Raw genomic sequence first — 16,426 nt, 5'->3', positions numbered from 1 at the left:
CTGGGCCTTTCCTTCTATTCAATTGTCCTGCCCCCTTCTGACGCAAATTCCTATTTCCAGAAAGGGGATTTGGGTCAGAAGGAAAGGGCCCGATGCAGGCCGAGGCAGCGTTTCAGTATGCTGCTGGCTGCTGCAGGGCGAAGATTTACTGTAGAGTCTTGCAGCTACATTCCTCCCCTTGAACTCTGCTTGCTTGACAAATCTCTCGTTGTCCTCCTCCACTGCTAACTCCAGGCTTCGCTCCTTTTCTCTCGCGGCACCTTATGCCTGGAATAGACTTCCTGGACCTATACATCTAGCTCCATCTCTACCTGTTTTCAAATCTATGCTGAAAACCCACCTTTTCACTGCTGCTTTTAGCTCCTAGCCACAATTGCCCTCCCTTGTCCCTTCCTCCCTTCTCACCCATTACTTCCCTCACCCGTAACTGTCTTGTTTGTCTATATTACTTAGATTGTAAGCTCTCTTGAGCAGGGACTGTCTCTTTGTATCAGGTGTTCAGTGCTGCGTGCGTCTGGTAGCGCTATACAAATGCTAATAATAATAACTTATGAGCTAAATAGAGAGGAGAGGGATGGGGAGAACCTCCACCACCTGGCAGAGATGGCAAGAGAGGGAGAATGTGGGAGGGTGGGGGAAATTGAGGAAAAATGCAAGAGGGGAGGCATATTTTATGTTATTATTTATATCATTTATACCCCACAATTTCCCACCGCTGGCAGGCTCAATGTGGCTTACAACATTTAAGTAACAAACAGGCAAGTACAATAAATGGAGAGGGATATGTGGGGCGGAAAGGTATAGGGATAGGAGAAAATAGGTAAGTCCACAAGAAATTTAGAGAATGGTTGAAGGCACGGGGTACAGGTGAAAGGAGAGAGAGAGTGGGTGAAGGCACGGGGTACAGGTGAAAGGAGAGAGAGAGTGGGTGAAGGCACGGGGGACAGGTGAAAGGAGAGAGAGAGTGGGTGAAGGCACAGGGTGGCACATGGCAGGGGAGAGAGAGTGGGTGAAGGCACAGGGGGGGCACATGGCAAGGGAGAGAGAGAGTGGGTGAAGGCACGGGGGGCACATGGCAGGGGAGAGAGAGTGGGTGAAGGCGGGGGGGCACATGGTGAGGGAGAGAGAATGGATGAAGGCACAGGGACACATGGCAGGGGAGAGAAAATGGGTGAAGGCACAGGGGGACACATGGGAGAGAGAATGGGTGAAGGCATGGGGGGCACATGGTGGGAGAGAGAATGGGTGAAGGCTTGGGGGGCACATTGTGGGGGAGAGAGAATGGGTGAAGGCATAGGGGGGCACATTGTGGGAGAGAGAGAATGGGTGAAGGCATAGGGGGGCACATTGTGGGAGAGAGAAAATGGGTGAAGGCATAGGGGGGCACATGGCGGGAGAGAGAATGGGTGAAGGCATGGGGGGGTTACATGAGAGAGAGAGAGAGAATGGGTGCACAGAGAATGGGTGACGGCACAGGTGCACGGAGAGAGAGTGGGTGAAGGCACGAGGGCACAGAGAGAGAACTGGGAGATAATCATACATATGACACTCAGTGCAAAGTCTGGATAGCACCCCTCTCGCTGCTGGACTCCTGTCTCCATCTTAGTATTTTTGAGTTCTTCAATTTAAAATTTGCTAAGGTATTAAGGATATTAGTCTAATATAAAAAAAAAGTCTTTAGCTTAACACAGTTATACTCTACAGACCTCCAGGAAACTGGCGAGATAGCCAAACACACCTCATGGACTTTATCTCGAACACCTGTATCTCTTCCTCTAACCTTATCATAATAGGAGATATCAACTTACACTTGGAAGATCTCACCACAACAAGCACCCAAGACTGCAAAGAATTCCTATGCAACCGACACACAAAAAAGGACACACATTAGACATTATAACACACAAATTTGATCACAACGCAAACTTTATATTAACTAATACTAATTGGTCACCTGTACTATGGTCAGACCATTACATAGCAAACATCACCCTCCAATGGAGAAGGAAAGGCCTACCTAACAAACAATTACGAAAAACTTACACCACAAGAGGAAAATAGACCCAACTGAATTTTGGCAACAGATCTACACTGACGGATGGACAACAAAGACAGACACAATCCAATTCCTCTCTAATTGGGATAATAGATGCAAATTGATACTAGACAACATTGCCCCAATTCAAACCAGAACCTTGCACAGGAAAAACTCAATACCATGGTTCAATGAAGAACTGAAAAGACTCAAAACACAAGTTAGGAAACTAGAACGTACGTGGAACAAAAAAAAAAGATGACCCCACTCTAAACGAGTGGAAACTACTCCGAAGGAAATACAAATATGCCATAAGACAAACCAAAAGACAATACTACAAAACTGAAGTCGGGCCAAATTACAAAGACACACACAAACTCTTCCAACTCGTGAATAAACTATTAGATACAACCCCAGTCACCAACAACAACAAAGACACTCCAGGAGCCGACGACTTGGCGAGATACTTCAACGAGAAAATCATAAAACTACGACTCAAAATACCAGCCAGCCCAATCGAATATACTACACTCCTAGAATGCCTAGACCCAGAACCCGGAATCCACCCAGCAGACAGGATCTGGACTGAATTCACTATACTACCAGAAGATCTTATCTCACAGACACTTAAAAGGTTCGCCAAATCTCGCTGTAAATTAGATATATGCCCAAACAACCTCATGAAGTCGGCCCCCCAATAATTTATAATGGACCTAACTAACCATGTGAATTTCATGCTACAAAATGGACTCTTCCCAAAGGAGAAAGGTAATATTCTACTCACCCCCATACCCAAGGATGCAAAGAAAAATACTAACGAACTATAGACCAGTAGCATCCATTCCCCTATTCACAAAAATAACAGAAGGCATAGTGACTAAACAACTCACAGAGTATCTAAACAAGTTCTCGGTACTGCATGATTCCCAGTCAGGATTTTGATCTAATCACAGCACGGAAACCGTACTAGTCACGCTTATGTCCAAACTCAAACTATTGATAGCAAATGGCAACAACATACTACTGCTACAATTTGACATGTCAAGCGCATTCGACATGGTCGACCATGGAATTCTATTACACATCCTACAATACTTCGGAATCGGAGGTAACGTTCTCAGATGGTTCAAGGGTTTCCTAACCACCCGCTCATATCAAGTGACATCAAACTTGACAACATCAGCCACATGGACACCTGAATGCGGAGTTCCACAGGGATCCCCCCTCTCACCGACCATATTCAACCTAATGATGACACCCTTGGCTAAGCTATTATCGAATCAGAATCTAAACCCATACATATATGTAACAATCTTTATCCCATTCAAACACGATCTAAGAGAAATTTCCGACGAAATCAACCAAAGCCTACATATTATGAACTCCTGGGCAGATGCATTTCGACTGAAACTAAATGCCGAAAAAACCCAATGCCTTGTACTCACCTCGCAATACAACAAGAAGGAATTCACCACCATCAACACACCTAATCTAAGTCTACCAGTCTCAGACACCCTAAAAATCCTTGGAGTCACCATTGACCGACATCTAACACTTGAGAACCATGCAAAAAACATAACTAAAAGGATATTCCATTCAATGTGGAAACTAAAACGAGTCAGACCATTTTTCCCAAGGAATGTCTTCCGATACCTGGTACAGTCACTGGTACTTAGTCATCTGGACTATTGTAATTCACTCTACGCTGGTTGTAAAGAGCAAATACTCAAAAAAAAAAAAAAAAACTCCAGACAGCCCAGAACACGGCAGCCAGACTTATATTCGGCAAACCAAAATATGAAAGCGCAACACCCCTTCGCGAAAAACTACACTGGCTCCCACTCAAAGAACGTATCACGTTCAAACTCTGTACCTTGGTCCATAAAATCATCCATGGTGACGGCCCAGCCTACATGTCGGATCTAATAGAACTACCACCCAGAAATGCAAAAAAATCCTCCCGCACATTCCTCAAGCTTCATCCTCCCAAATGTAAAGGCTTGAAATACAAATCAATGCATGCATCAACCTTTTCCTATACAAGCACACAGCTCTGGAACTCACTGCCACGTAACCTGAAATCGGTCTACGAAATGACCACTTTCCGCAAACTCCTGAAAACCTATCTCTTCGACAAAATATATCATAAAGAACAACATGCGTAACTCTACTTTCTTCAAGATATCCAGGAATGTTCTTGAATGTCTTTTGCTTTCACACTATATTGTACCTAATGCCTTTGGCTCTAACACTATCATGTATTTCACCATCATGTAACCAAACTTCTGCTAAAACAAATGTATACTCTTTTCTATTTCCAATATTATGTCTTTCACCATCATGTACCCAAAACTTGCTGTAAAACCAAATGTACATTCTTTTCTATTTCCAGTATCCACGATGAATTGTAAGCCACATTGAGCCTGCAAAAAGGTGGGATAATGTGGGGTACAAATGTAATAATAGTATGGCGTATTTAGTGTTTTCTTCTTAGAAAGTAATGAAATGTAATGAAAACTCTGTAAGAGCATGCCCCCCCCCCCCTTGTTATCTTAATTAGAATAACTGACTATAAATGGAAGAGTTGTGGTAGGGGTGGGTGGGATTGAAGACTAAACTAGGTCCTGCTGTGTCTTGAGGTTAATAATGTTATAGGCTGTGGCAGAAAGTTCACGTTTTAAAGTTTTAAAATGATATGGAAAGGGATTTTATACTATGGAAACTAAGATGTGCTGCAAAACCTCTAAACTGGAGTTTGTTACTGTCAGCCCTGTTCTACACTGATGCTATGGTAAACTCTTGATTGCTAGCCCAGTTGCTCCCAAACCTGATCCTGGAGGCAGCCAGTCAGGCTTTCAGGGTATCCACAATAAATATTCATGAGAGAGATTTGCATGCACTGCTTCCACTGCATGCAAACCTCTCCCATGAATATTCATTGTGGATATCCTGAAAGCATGACTGGCTGGGGTACATCATGGACCAAGTTTGGGAACCACTGTGCTAGCCTATGAAACTGTAATAGAAACTTTAAATACTAAACAAAGAAAACCCTAAATTCCTTAACTGCCTTTGCTAAATACGTAGAGTAACTTAAAAATAAGGACATTGAGATAACCTATTTAACTCTATAATCTACCTTTCCCAAGTTTAAAAGCAATTTCCCAGCAAATAACTTACCAATGAAGATCTGTCCTGCTCTGGAAGTCCTTGCTTCTGGACTTTGTTCCTTATAACAGTTTTTAAATTTTTGTTTCATTTATTTGTATTTACTCAGGTTCCCTTTGTCTAATATTACATTTTGTTTAAAGGTTATTAACTTCAGTATGACATCTATTTTAGATCTAATCCTTAGTGGAACGCAGGGCATAGTACAAGAGGTAACAGTATTGGATCCGCTGGGAAACAGTGATCATAACATGATCAGATTTGAGCTATCTGGTGTGAAGTCACTAAAGAAATCTACTGTAGCAGCTGTTAATTTTCAAAAGGGTGACTATGACAAAATGAGGGAAGTGGTTTAAAAGAAGCTGAAAGGATCGGCTGCAAAAGTTAGGACTTTAAATCAGGCATGGATAATTTGTTTAAAAATACCATCGTGGAAGCCCAGACTAGATGTATTCCATGTATTAACAAAGGTGGAAAAAAAGAGCAAACAGCATGGTTAAAAGGTGAGGTGAAAATCCTTCAAAAAAATGGAAAAAGGATCCGAATGAAGAAAATAAGTAGCAGCATAAGCACTGTCAAAACCAGATGCAAAGCATTGATAAGACTAAAAGAGAATATGAAGAAGAACTTGTGGAGACGAAAATTCACAGTAAGACTTTTTTTTAGGTATATCAGAAGCAGGAAGCCTGCGAGGGAATCTTGTGTGGGACCATTAGATCAGGAAGGAGCAAAAGAAGCACTCAAGGAGGACAAAACCGTAGTGGAGAGATTGAATGTATTCTTTGCTTCAGTCTTTATGGAAGAAGATGTAAGAGATCTATCTATACTGGAAATGGTTTTCAGGGGTGATGCTGCGGAGGAACAGGAAGAAATCTCGGTGAACTGGGAAGATGTACTGAGCCAAATTGAGTGATAAATCACCTGGACCAGATGGTGTACATACCAGGTTATTGAAAGAACTCAAACATGAAATTGCTGATCTGCTGCTAGTGATCTGTAACTTGTCATTAAAATCGTCTGTAGTGCCTGAAGACTGGAGGGTGGCCGATGTGACACTGATTTTTTTTTTAAGAGTTCCAGGGGTGATACAGAAAATTACAGACAGGTAAGCCTGACTTCAGGGCCAAGCAAAATAGTGGAAACTATTATAAAGAATAAAATTATGAAACGAGAAATATGGTTTAATAGGGCAAAGTCAGCATGGATTCAGCAAAGGGAGGTCTTCCCTCACCAATTTGCTTCATTTCTTTGAAGGCAGGAATAAACGTGGATATAGGTGAGCCGGTTGATTGTCAAAAGCTTTCTGAAAATCTAGATCACTACAAAGTACTTCATGAGAGGCGCCTGAGAAAATCAAGGAGTCATAGGATTGGAAGCAGTGTCTTCCTGTGGATTAAGAATTGGTTATTGGACAGAAAGCAGAAGGTAGGGTTAAATGGCCATTTTTCTCAATGGAGGAGGGTGAAGAGTGGAGTGCCGCAGGGATCTGTGCTGGGGTGCTGTTTATCTTATTTATAATTGTCAAAATGCATGCAGATTGTGAAAAATTGCAGGAAGAGCTTAGAAAACTGGAAGACTGTGCAACCAAATAGCAGGTGAAATTTAATGTAGACAAATGCAAAGTAATGCACATTGAGAAAAATAATTTGAATCATAGTTATCTAATGCTAGGGTCCACTTTAGGAATCAGCATTCGAGAGAGACCTAGTTGCCATAGACAATACTCTGAAATTTTCTGCCTTGTGTGCGGCCTTTACCAAAAAAGCAAACCGGATGCTAGGAATTATTAGGAAAGTGATAGAAATCAATCTTGTAATGCCTCTGTATCATTCCATGGTGCAACCTCACCTTGGGTATTGTGTTCATTTCTGGTCACTGTATCTCAAAAAAGATATAGCGGAATTAGAAAAGGTTCAAAGAAGAGCGACCAAAATGATAGAGGGGATGGAACTGCTTCTATATGAGGAAAGGCTAAATAGGTTAGGGTTTCTGCTTGGAAAATAGATGGCTGAGGGAGGATATGATTGGTGTCTACTCCATCCTGAGTGGTGTGGAGCGGGTGGAGGTGAATCAATTTTTCACTTAAAAAGTACAAAGGCCAGGGGACACTCATTGAAATTGCATGGAAATACTTTTAAATCGACTAGGAGGAACTATTTTCCATTCAAAGAATAGTTAAGCTCTGGAACTTGTTGCTGGAGGATATGGTAATGGTGGTTAGCATATCTGGGTTAAAAAAAAGGGACAGGTTCCTGGAGGAAAAGTCCATAGTTTGTTATTGAGTTGAACATGAGGGAAGCCGCTGATTGCCCTGGGATTGGTAGCAAGGAATGTTGCTACTAATTGGGTTTCTGCCAGGTACTTGTGACCTGGATAGGCCACTGCTGGGAGCAGGATGCTGGGCTAGATGGACCATTGCTGTGACCCAGTATGGCTATTCTTATGTAAATCATGAGGTGGCTGGGAGGGGGGAGACTTTTTCACATCACTGTGGCCCCACACTCAAAGGCAGCCATGTCAGCAGTTCTGTTTCAAAATGGCTCTCTTCAGTAGAATCGGGGTGGGAGAGAAATGGAAGCGCTGGATGTATGATTTGGGTTTTAGTGTAACAATTGAGGGTTGCTTGAATTATTTAGCAATACGTTTTAGATTACATCTGCTGTGTAGGACGATATTTACTAAGGGTTAGATTTAACAAAATACATCTGGATCTTTTCATAAAGAGAAATCAACTTTTCAATAGATGTGAAATAGGTAAACAGTATGTTCTAGAATGCAAGAGCTATTCTAATTTGAATATTTTTGTGTATTGTTGACTGCACAGTAAGGAAGTCATTTTATAAACCCTTTTCATGCTTAAAACACTGTTTCATATGTGTAAAAGGGCTTTTATAAAATTACCTGAGACTTAAAAGTATGTATGGTGCAATTAGGTACAAACTTATAGGTGACTTTAGAATAGGTATGTTTAGGGGAGGTGTTTGGGGTGGTGCATGAGTGGAGTTGTGGTTTGCTCGAGTATTTTATTTGCTAACATTTAGACCTGCTCCTGAGCAGGTGCCATTTCTGTGGCTTCATTCTGGGTACTATTTGTGCTAGTGTTTATAAAGAGACAGGTGTCCAAGGACATTTTACTAATGTATGGTAAGGTTTTACACTTACTGCACCTTATGCAAAAGTTTAGTTATTTATTCCAGAGACTTGATATACTGCACCGTGTCCAATATGGCTACTGTGCAGTTAAAGTATGTTCCCTATCATCAAGCCGATCAATCCATAGACAGGTGGGTTGTGTCCATCTACCAGCAGGTGGAGATAGAGAGCAATCTTTTGCCTCCCTATATGTGGTCATGTGCTGGCGGAAACTCCTCAGTATGTTCTCTATCTCAGCAGGTGTGTGGTCACACAGCAGCAGCTCTGGCTAGGTCTCCAAGCCTAATTGTTTAGGTTTTGTTGAGTACCTGGGGTTGAGGGCTCTTCGTGAGCAAGTGCAAACCTGGTGGTGCCAGGTCCCTCCTTTGCTTCCCCCCTCCCGCTGGCTCCGTTAAAAAAAAAAACAAAATTTTACCTGTTCAAAAAGGACGTCCATTTGCAGCTGCTCACTGGAACAAGTCGTCGCTGCTCGGAGCAAGAAGCAGGTAATTTTTACCTTTTACTAGCGGGCAGGGGGTTCCCCGAACGGTCTCCACGTGGCTACGGCCGCGGATGGCAAGGGCGCGAAAAGATGCTTCCCAGAACGCGTTTGCGCCTAGCGGGGAAGCGGGGGGATCGAAGGTAGAGTCGCCCTTTTTGGGCGCCCTTTCGGAACCGGGAGAGTTCACCGGCTTTTCCTCCGGCACGGCGGCCTTTCCCGCCTTAGGCGCCCATCCCCTGCTTGCCGCCCTACTGGTCGTGACCGGCCATGCGGCTCGGTCGGCTTCTTCTTGGGCCGCCCTCGAGATGGGAGACGTTAACAGCATGGTCGCCCTTGAATCAGGCGACAGTAAGAAGTCGGCAAAATTAAAACGCCCTTCTTCCCGCGCGGCTCCTCGGAGTTTCACGCCGGACGCCATTTTGGACGCGCAACACGCCTCTCCCCGCTACTGGCAGCGCAGATGGAGGGCGCCTCTAGGGCCACGGCACAGGCTGCAGAAATGCATAGACTGGGGGGGGTTTCTCCCCTGAGTTCATTTTGCTGCTGCATCAAGCCTTCCTTATGCAGAACCCTGCCCCTGCCCACCTCTCTGATCGGGGTGATGAGGCCTCTATGCTTAAGCGCCCTCGGGTGGATCTTCCACCCTCAGGGGACTCGGTCTACTCTGATGTGGATGACGGCAGCGTGTCTGAGTTCTCCCAGAGATCCTTAGCGGAATCGATGGAAGAGACTGATCCTCGCTCGGATGGAGCGGACGACCCCTCTGCAGCGCGGCTTTTTCGCTCGGGATTTGCCCAACCTGCTTGTGCAGGCCATGAGCATTGTGAAGATTGCCTCTCCGGAGGAAGGCTCTCTCTCAGCCTCTACTGGTTCCGCCATTATGCTGGGAACGAAGCGCCTGCCTAGAACCTTCCACGTTCATGAAGCCATGCAGACCTTAATTTCAGCGCAATGGGATGCCCCTGAGGCGAGCCTGAAAGTAACCAGGGCTATGTCCCGTCTGTACCCCTTTCCTGAGGGGGAACGGGAAGCCTTTGTCTGGCCCACGGTAGATGCCTTAATCACTGCCGTGACTAAGAAAACGGCGCTGCCGGTGGAAGGTGGCACTGCCCTGAAGGACGCCCAAGACAGGAGAATGGAGGCGGCCTTAAAGTCGTCCTTTGAGGCGGCCGCTCTGAGTTTGCAAGCCTCGGTTTGCGGCTCCTATATGGCTAGGGCATGCCTGACTGTCTTGCAGCGGGCTTCCCCCTCGGACCCTTCCTGGAGGGCGGAATGGCCGACCCTGGAGTCGGGTTTGGCCTACTTGGCAGACTTGCTATATGATGTTTTGAGAGCCTCGGCCAAGGGCATGGCTCAGACAGTCTCTGCGCGGCGGTGGCTCTGGCTTAAGCACTGGTCTGCTGACCATGCCTCTAAATCTCGCCTAGCCAAGTTGCCTTTTAAAGGCAAGCTGCTGTTTGGGGACGAGCTGGACAAGATCGTGACGGAGCTCGGCACGTCCAAGAGCAAGAGGTTGCCAGAGGTCAGGACTCGGGCCAGCAGTGCCCGTCCTGGTTCCTCTAAGGGCCGATTCCAGGAAGCCCGTCGGTATCGCCCGGGCAAGTCGGTCTCCTCTGCCTCCACTTCCTTCAAACTGTACTTCTCCCCCAAGCAGCATTCCTTTCGTAGGGACCGCCGTCCCGGAGGTTCGTCCTCCGGCCCGCCCCCAGGGTCGCGTACCCAATGACGGGGACCTGGTCCATGGCCCAGTGCAGATAGGAGGAAGGTTGTCCTCGTTTCTGGGCGAGTGGACCAGGGTAACTTCAGACGCTTGGGTTCTGGAAGTCATCAGAGACTGCTACAAGCTAGAGTTCTGCCGACCCCTAAAAGACGGGTTTGTAAACTCTCCTTGCAAGTCACAGGTCAAAGCAGCTGCCGTGCAACAGACTTTGAGCAACCTGATCCGCCTGGGCGCGGTGGTCCCGGTCCCAGTAGATCAGCTTGGCAAGGGGCGCTACTCCATTTACTTTGTGGTGCCAAAGAAAGAAGGATCTGCTCGGCCTATTCTCGACCTCAAGGGAGTCAATCAGGCCTTGAAAGTTCGGCACTTCCGGATGGAGACCCTCCGCTCCATCATAGCTGCGGTGAAAAAGGGAGAATTCCCGGCCTCCCTGGACATCAAGGAAGCTTACCTACATATTCCCATTTGGCCGCCTCATCAGCGCTTTCTGCGCTTTGCAGTGCTGGGCCGACACTTCCAGTTCAGAGCCCTTCTGTTCGGGTTGGCTACGGCTCCGCGGACCTTCTCCAAAGTAATGGTGGTCATCGCGGCCTTCCTCCGCAAGGAGGGAGTACAAGTCCATCCCTATCTGGACGACTGGCTGATCCGAGCCCCTTCCTATGTGGAGTGCGGGAGAGCTACAGACAGGGTCATTGCTCTTCTGAGCTCCCTGGGATGGATCATCCACTGGGAGAAAAGCCAGCTGCGCCCGACTCAGTCCCTGGAGTATCTGGAAGTTCGATTCGACACCCAAGTGGGCAGAGTGTTCCTGCCGGACAACCGGAGCGTCAAGCTTCAGACCCAGGTGGGCCAGTTCCTAGCCTCCTCGACTCTTCGGGCTTGGGATTATGTGCAGCTGTTGGGCTCCATGACGGCCACGATGGAGGTAGTGCCCTGGGCCAGGGGTCATATGAGACCACTACAGCACTCTCTTCTGCGGCGGTGGACTCCAGTCTCGGAGGATTACGCCGTACGGCTTCCTTTGGATCCAGCGGTGCAAAAGGCGCTGAGCTGGTGGCTGAGGCCAGGCAAGCTGTCCTCAGGAATGCCTCTTACGACCCCGGAGTGGGTTGTCGTCACGACGGACGCCTGCTTGACGGGCTGGGGAGCCCACTGCCTGGGACGGACAGCGCAGGGGCTCTGGTCTCCTGCAGAGACGAAATGGTCCATCAACCTCCTGGAGCTCTAAACCATTTGGTTGGCGCTTCTAGAGTTTCTCCCGGTACTGGCGCTGAGGCCTGTACGGGTCCTGTCGGACAATGCCACGGTGGAGCGCCCCTCTAGCCAAGGAGGCCATGAAGCTATGCCTGTGGGCGGAAGCGAATCTGGAACAGCTGTCGGCGGCCCACATTGCGGGAGTCATGAATGTCAAGGCGGACTTTCTCAGTCGCCATAACTTGGATCCCGGAGAGTGGCAGCTGTCTGCTCGGGCGTTCTTGGCCATCGCGAAACGCTGGGGCCAGCCGAGCCTGGATCTGATGGCGTGCTCGGCCAATTGCCAAGTGCCGTGTTTTTTCAGCAGAGGACGGGACCCTCGATCCCTGGGAGTTGATGCTCTTCTCCAGCAGTGGCCGGCACAGGAGCTTCTCTACGTGTTCCCGCCCTGGCCCATGATGGGCAGGGTGCTAGGCCGGGTGGCAAAACATCCGGGCCAGGTGATCCTGGTGGGTCCGGATTGGCCCAGATGTCCCTGGAATGCGGACTTGGTCAGACTCTCGGTGGACGGCCCTCTGCGGCTACCAGCGGAGCGGGGCCTCTTACATCAGGGTCCCGTGGTGATGGAGGATCCCTCCCCTTTTGGTCTTACGGCCTGGCTATTGAGCGGAAGCGGCTGAGGAAGAAGGGCTTCTCAGACAAGGTCATCGCCATTATGCTGAGAGCGAGGAAGCGCTCTACTTCCACCACTTACGCCAGGGTTTGGCGTACCTTTGCGTCGTGGTGCGAGGCAGGCTCTATATCGCCCTTCACTGCTCCAATATCTTCAATGTTGGCGTTCCTGCAAGAGGGGCTGGAGAAAGGCCTGTCGCTCAGTTAGCTGAAAGTCCAGGTGGCGGCTCTAGCTTGCTTCAGGGGTCGTCTGAAGGGGGCTTCCCTGGCTTCACAGCCGGATGTGGTACGCTTTCTCAAAGGAGTTAATCACCTGTGCCCCTCTCTGCACTCGATAGTGCCTACGTGGAATCTCAGTCTGGTACTACGGACCTTGCAAAGGCCGCCCTTCGAGCCCTTGCCAAGGGCATCGCTGAAGGACCTGACGTTGAAAGCAGTCTTCTTTGTGGCTATCACATCAGCCAGAAGAGTTTCCGAGCTCCAGGCGCTCTCGTGTAGAGAACCGTTCCTGCGATTCGCCCAGTGCCTTCCTTCCTGCCCAAGATTGTTTCTCGATTCCATGTGAATCAGCAGCTTTTCCTACCCTCCTTTCGTAGGGAGGATTACCCAGAGGAGTACCCTGCGCTCAAATACCTGGATGTTAGACGGGTCATCATCAGATACTTGGAAGTGACCAATGATTTCCGGAAGTCGGATCATCTGTTCGTGCTGTTCGCAGGCCCTCGTAAGGGTCTGCAGGCATCTAAGCCTACAGTGGCATGTTGGGTCAAGGAGACGATCGCGTCAGCTTATGTGGCGGTGGGGAAGATTCCGCCTATTCAGCTGAAGGCACACTCTACTAGAGCACAAGCAGCCTCGATGGCGGAGTCCAGATCTGTCTCCTTGGAACAGATTTGCAGAGCGGCTACTTGGTTGTTGGCTCATACCTTCTCACGACATTACGGCTTGGATGTGGCTGCTCGGGCCGAGGCCCAGTTTGGGGCTTCAGTGTTGCGTTCAGGGATTTCCATGTCCCGCCCTGGGTGAGTACTGCTTCAGTACATCCCACCAGTCTATGGATTGATCGGCTTGATAATAGGGAAGGAAAAATTATGTATCATACCTGATAATTTTCTTTCCCTTAATCATAGCCGATCAATCCATAGCCCCTCCCAGATATCTGTATTGTTTGTGTTCTGGTTATATTTCAGGTTCAAGTTCAGTCTTCATTTCCTGTTCACGAGGACTTCGTGTTCAAGTTCTTCCAATTGAAGTCTCTTCACGTTGAGACGATTTTGTGTTACAGTAAGCTGCTGCTTCCTCTCCCCCCGTTTCGGCGGTGGCTGGATTGATAACCAAATTATGCCGGCGCTCCCTCCCGCATCGTGCGGCTGTAGGGTAGCTTTGTATCCCTCCTGCTTCGGTGGTGTTAGGGTAAGCCAGCTACTCCCGCGGTTGCGGTAGCAGGATAAGCCAGTTCTCCCCGCGTCGGCGGGTGTGGTTTCCCGCCCACCGCCCCGTCGGTGGTGCGCTGGAATATTTCCCCTCCCCCGCTTCGGCAGTGGTGAGCTGGGCAGAGTGTCCCGTGGTGGGTGTAATTCTCTAAGTGCTGAGTCCTGCGGATGGAGCTTTGATATCGACATACTGAGGAGTTTCTGGCAGCACATGACCACATATAGTGAGGCAAAAGATTGCTCTCTATCTCCACCTGCTGGTAGATGGACACAACCCACCAGTCTATGGATTGATCGGCTATGATTAAGGGAAAGAAAATTATCAGGTATGAAACATAATTTTTCCGTGAGTGCCAAGCCTATGCAGTAATGCAGGGGATGTACTGCGTTTACTGCATAGGCGCTGTTACAGCTTTGGGGGGGGGCCTGGATGGGGTTGGAGGTGGTGGAGGCGGAGTGACCCAAGCCAGCTGTGTTATCAGACTGGTGATAGCTGTGCTGCAATTACTGTCTCCTGTTGAGATGGTTGTATTTGCAGTGTTGTTAGCATTTGTGACACCTTGTAGTCATGACCTGCGCACCAGCTGTCACAGATGGCCTCTGCTCCACCCTAACGCCCATGCTCTGCCTATCCAGGTGTTGAGGCAGCTAGTATAGATTTTTTGCTGTACTGTCTTAATGCAGGTTAAGCGTTAGTTTAATGTGCGGTAACACCTGTGCAAGCTTTTTGACACAGCTTAGTGAACATTCCACCAAGTTTCTTTATAAAATAGCTGCAAATAGATAATCTTACCATTCACACTTACACTGCTTATTCATATTATATTGTATAAATGGTATTGTAAAATTTTGTTTTAATGCACTACATTACAAGCTGATTTTATACCAAGTTAACATTTTCGGTCTTTAACCATTCTTTTTTTTTTTTTTATGAGCAGGATGGTTACAGATAACATAGGAAAAGGAATCTTCATTTGACGTGAAGCTTTTAGAACTATGAGAGCACAGTGGAGAGGCATCCTATATATGCTGTCAGCATTGGAAGCATTGTTATTAGCGCATGGCTATGAGGAAGAGAGAGCCCCGGCTGAATGGATGCTTCTTCATGTTGTCCAGGGTCAGATTGGAGCTGGGAACTATAGCTATTTAAGGCTAAATCATGAAGGGAAAATAATACTTAAAATGCACAGTTTAAGAGGCGATGCAGATTTGTATGTATCTGATGCAACCCTTCATCCCAGTTTTGATGAATATGAATTACAGTCAGCAACCTGTGGCCAGGATGTTATTGTTGTGCCAGCTCATTTCCAGCGTCCAGTGGGAATAGGAGTCTATGGTCATCCCTCTTACCTGGAGAGTGAATATGAAATGAAAGTATATTATGACAGAACACTTGAATCAGATCCATTTCTTGAATCATCATATGACCCAGAGAAGATGGAGACAAGTCAAAAGAAGCAGCATTTACCACAAGATGCATCTCAGGAAGAAGAATCCATATTTTGGACTATACTAGTAGGAATTTTGAAATTAGTCCTTGAGATTCTATTTTAATTGAAATGCAGTATCAAATGGCTATGTACTGGAATATTTGGAAAATGGAATCTTGTTTGTAGTGAGAATTGGGATAAATTCCTTAGATATCCAGCATATAGATTTTTTTCTAATATTTGCTTTGGGATAGGGGTGGAGCATACAGATAAAAATGGTGGTGGTATTTAGTTTTCTATTAAAAAAAAAAAAAGAAAAGAAAAAAGTCTTATATGGTACAATTTGGGGCTTGATATTTCTACTTTTCATTTTTTGTTTTTAAATTAGGGAGGTACAATATATATTCTTTACTAACCAAATTGATTAAGGTGACAATTCCATTTTGGCTTTAGTATTTCTAAATATATTTTGTGTAAATTTATCTCTCAAATTTAAAATCTGGAATCTGTAGAAGTATGCAAGTTTATATTTTATAAGAAGACAATAAAATTGAAATATGTTTTTCTAAGAGAAATATCAGTTTTCTGGCTTTTTTTGCATATGGAACCACCTCTAAGAGGTAACTTCAGTAACAATATAGGTAACTGTAGCTTACTTTTCCATATGTGCATTTTTTAAATGGCAGTCTCTTAATCTCTATAGTTGAGTTAGTACCAGCTTATTTTTTGCCCGTTCTCAGAATATACACATAAAGATGTTTTATGTTTTAATCATTGAAATTAATCTATTCCAACAGCACAAACTTAGGCATATTTTGCAGATTTAAAACATACACTTGTAATATCAAACTAATTAAACAGAAAAATGTGAACGTGTATTCATGCTTAATTCTACTACTACTTATAGCGCTACTGGATGTACGCAGCGCTGTACACTTGAACATGAAGAGACAGTCCCTGCTTGACAGAGCTTACAATCTAATTAGGACAGACAAAAAAGAGATAAGGGAATATTAAAGTGAGGATGATAAAATAAGGGTTCTGAACAAGTGAATAAGGGTTAGGAGTTAAAAGCAGCATCAAAAAGGTGGGCTTTTAGCTTAGATTTGAAGACGGCCAGAGATGGAGTTTGACGTACCG

At 46.4% G+C, this 16,426-nt stretch overlaps 1 protein-coding gene across 3 annotated transcripts in view; it reads left to right on the top strand.

Annotated features, from left to right (window-relative positions):
- C3H6orf120 (chromosome 3 C6orf120 homolog) overlaps positions 1 to 15,600 on the top strand; it is a 28,038-nt gene extending 12,438 nt beyond the window's left edge. For 2 of the 3 annotated variants that reach the window (XM_030194633.1, XM_030194634.1), the window contains one exon: positions 14,795 to 15,600. In XM_030194633.1, the coding sequence (XP_030050493.1) occupies positions 14,853 to 15,410 (558 nt within the window). In that variant the 5' untranslated portion in view covers positions 14,795 to 14,852 and the 3' untranslated portion in view covers positions 15,411 to 15,600. Of the gene's footprint in view, positions 1 to 14,170; positions 14,183 to 14,794 lie in introns of those variants that run through there. The other variant, XM_030194636.1, reaches the window with a different exon arrangement.
- Positions 15,601 to 16,426: the final 826 nt, after the last annotated feature.

Source organism: Microcaecilia unicolor, chromosome 3 (genome assembly GCF_901765095.1).
Source record: "Microcaecilia unicolor chromosome 3, aMicUni1.1, whole genome shotgun sequence".
Classification (NCBI taxonomy): domain Eukaryota; kingdom Metazoa; phylum Chordata; class Amphibia; order Gymnophiona; family Siphonopidae; genus Microcaecilia; species Microcaecilia unicolor.
The sequence above is the reverse complement of the archived record's forward strand: the minus strand, read 5'-3'. Positions and strand labels throughout refer to the sequence as shown.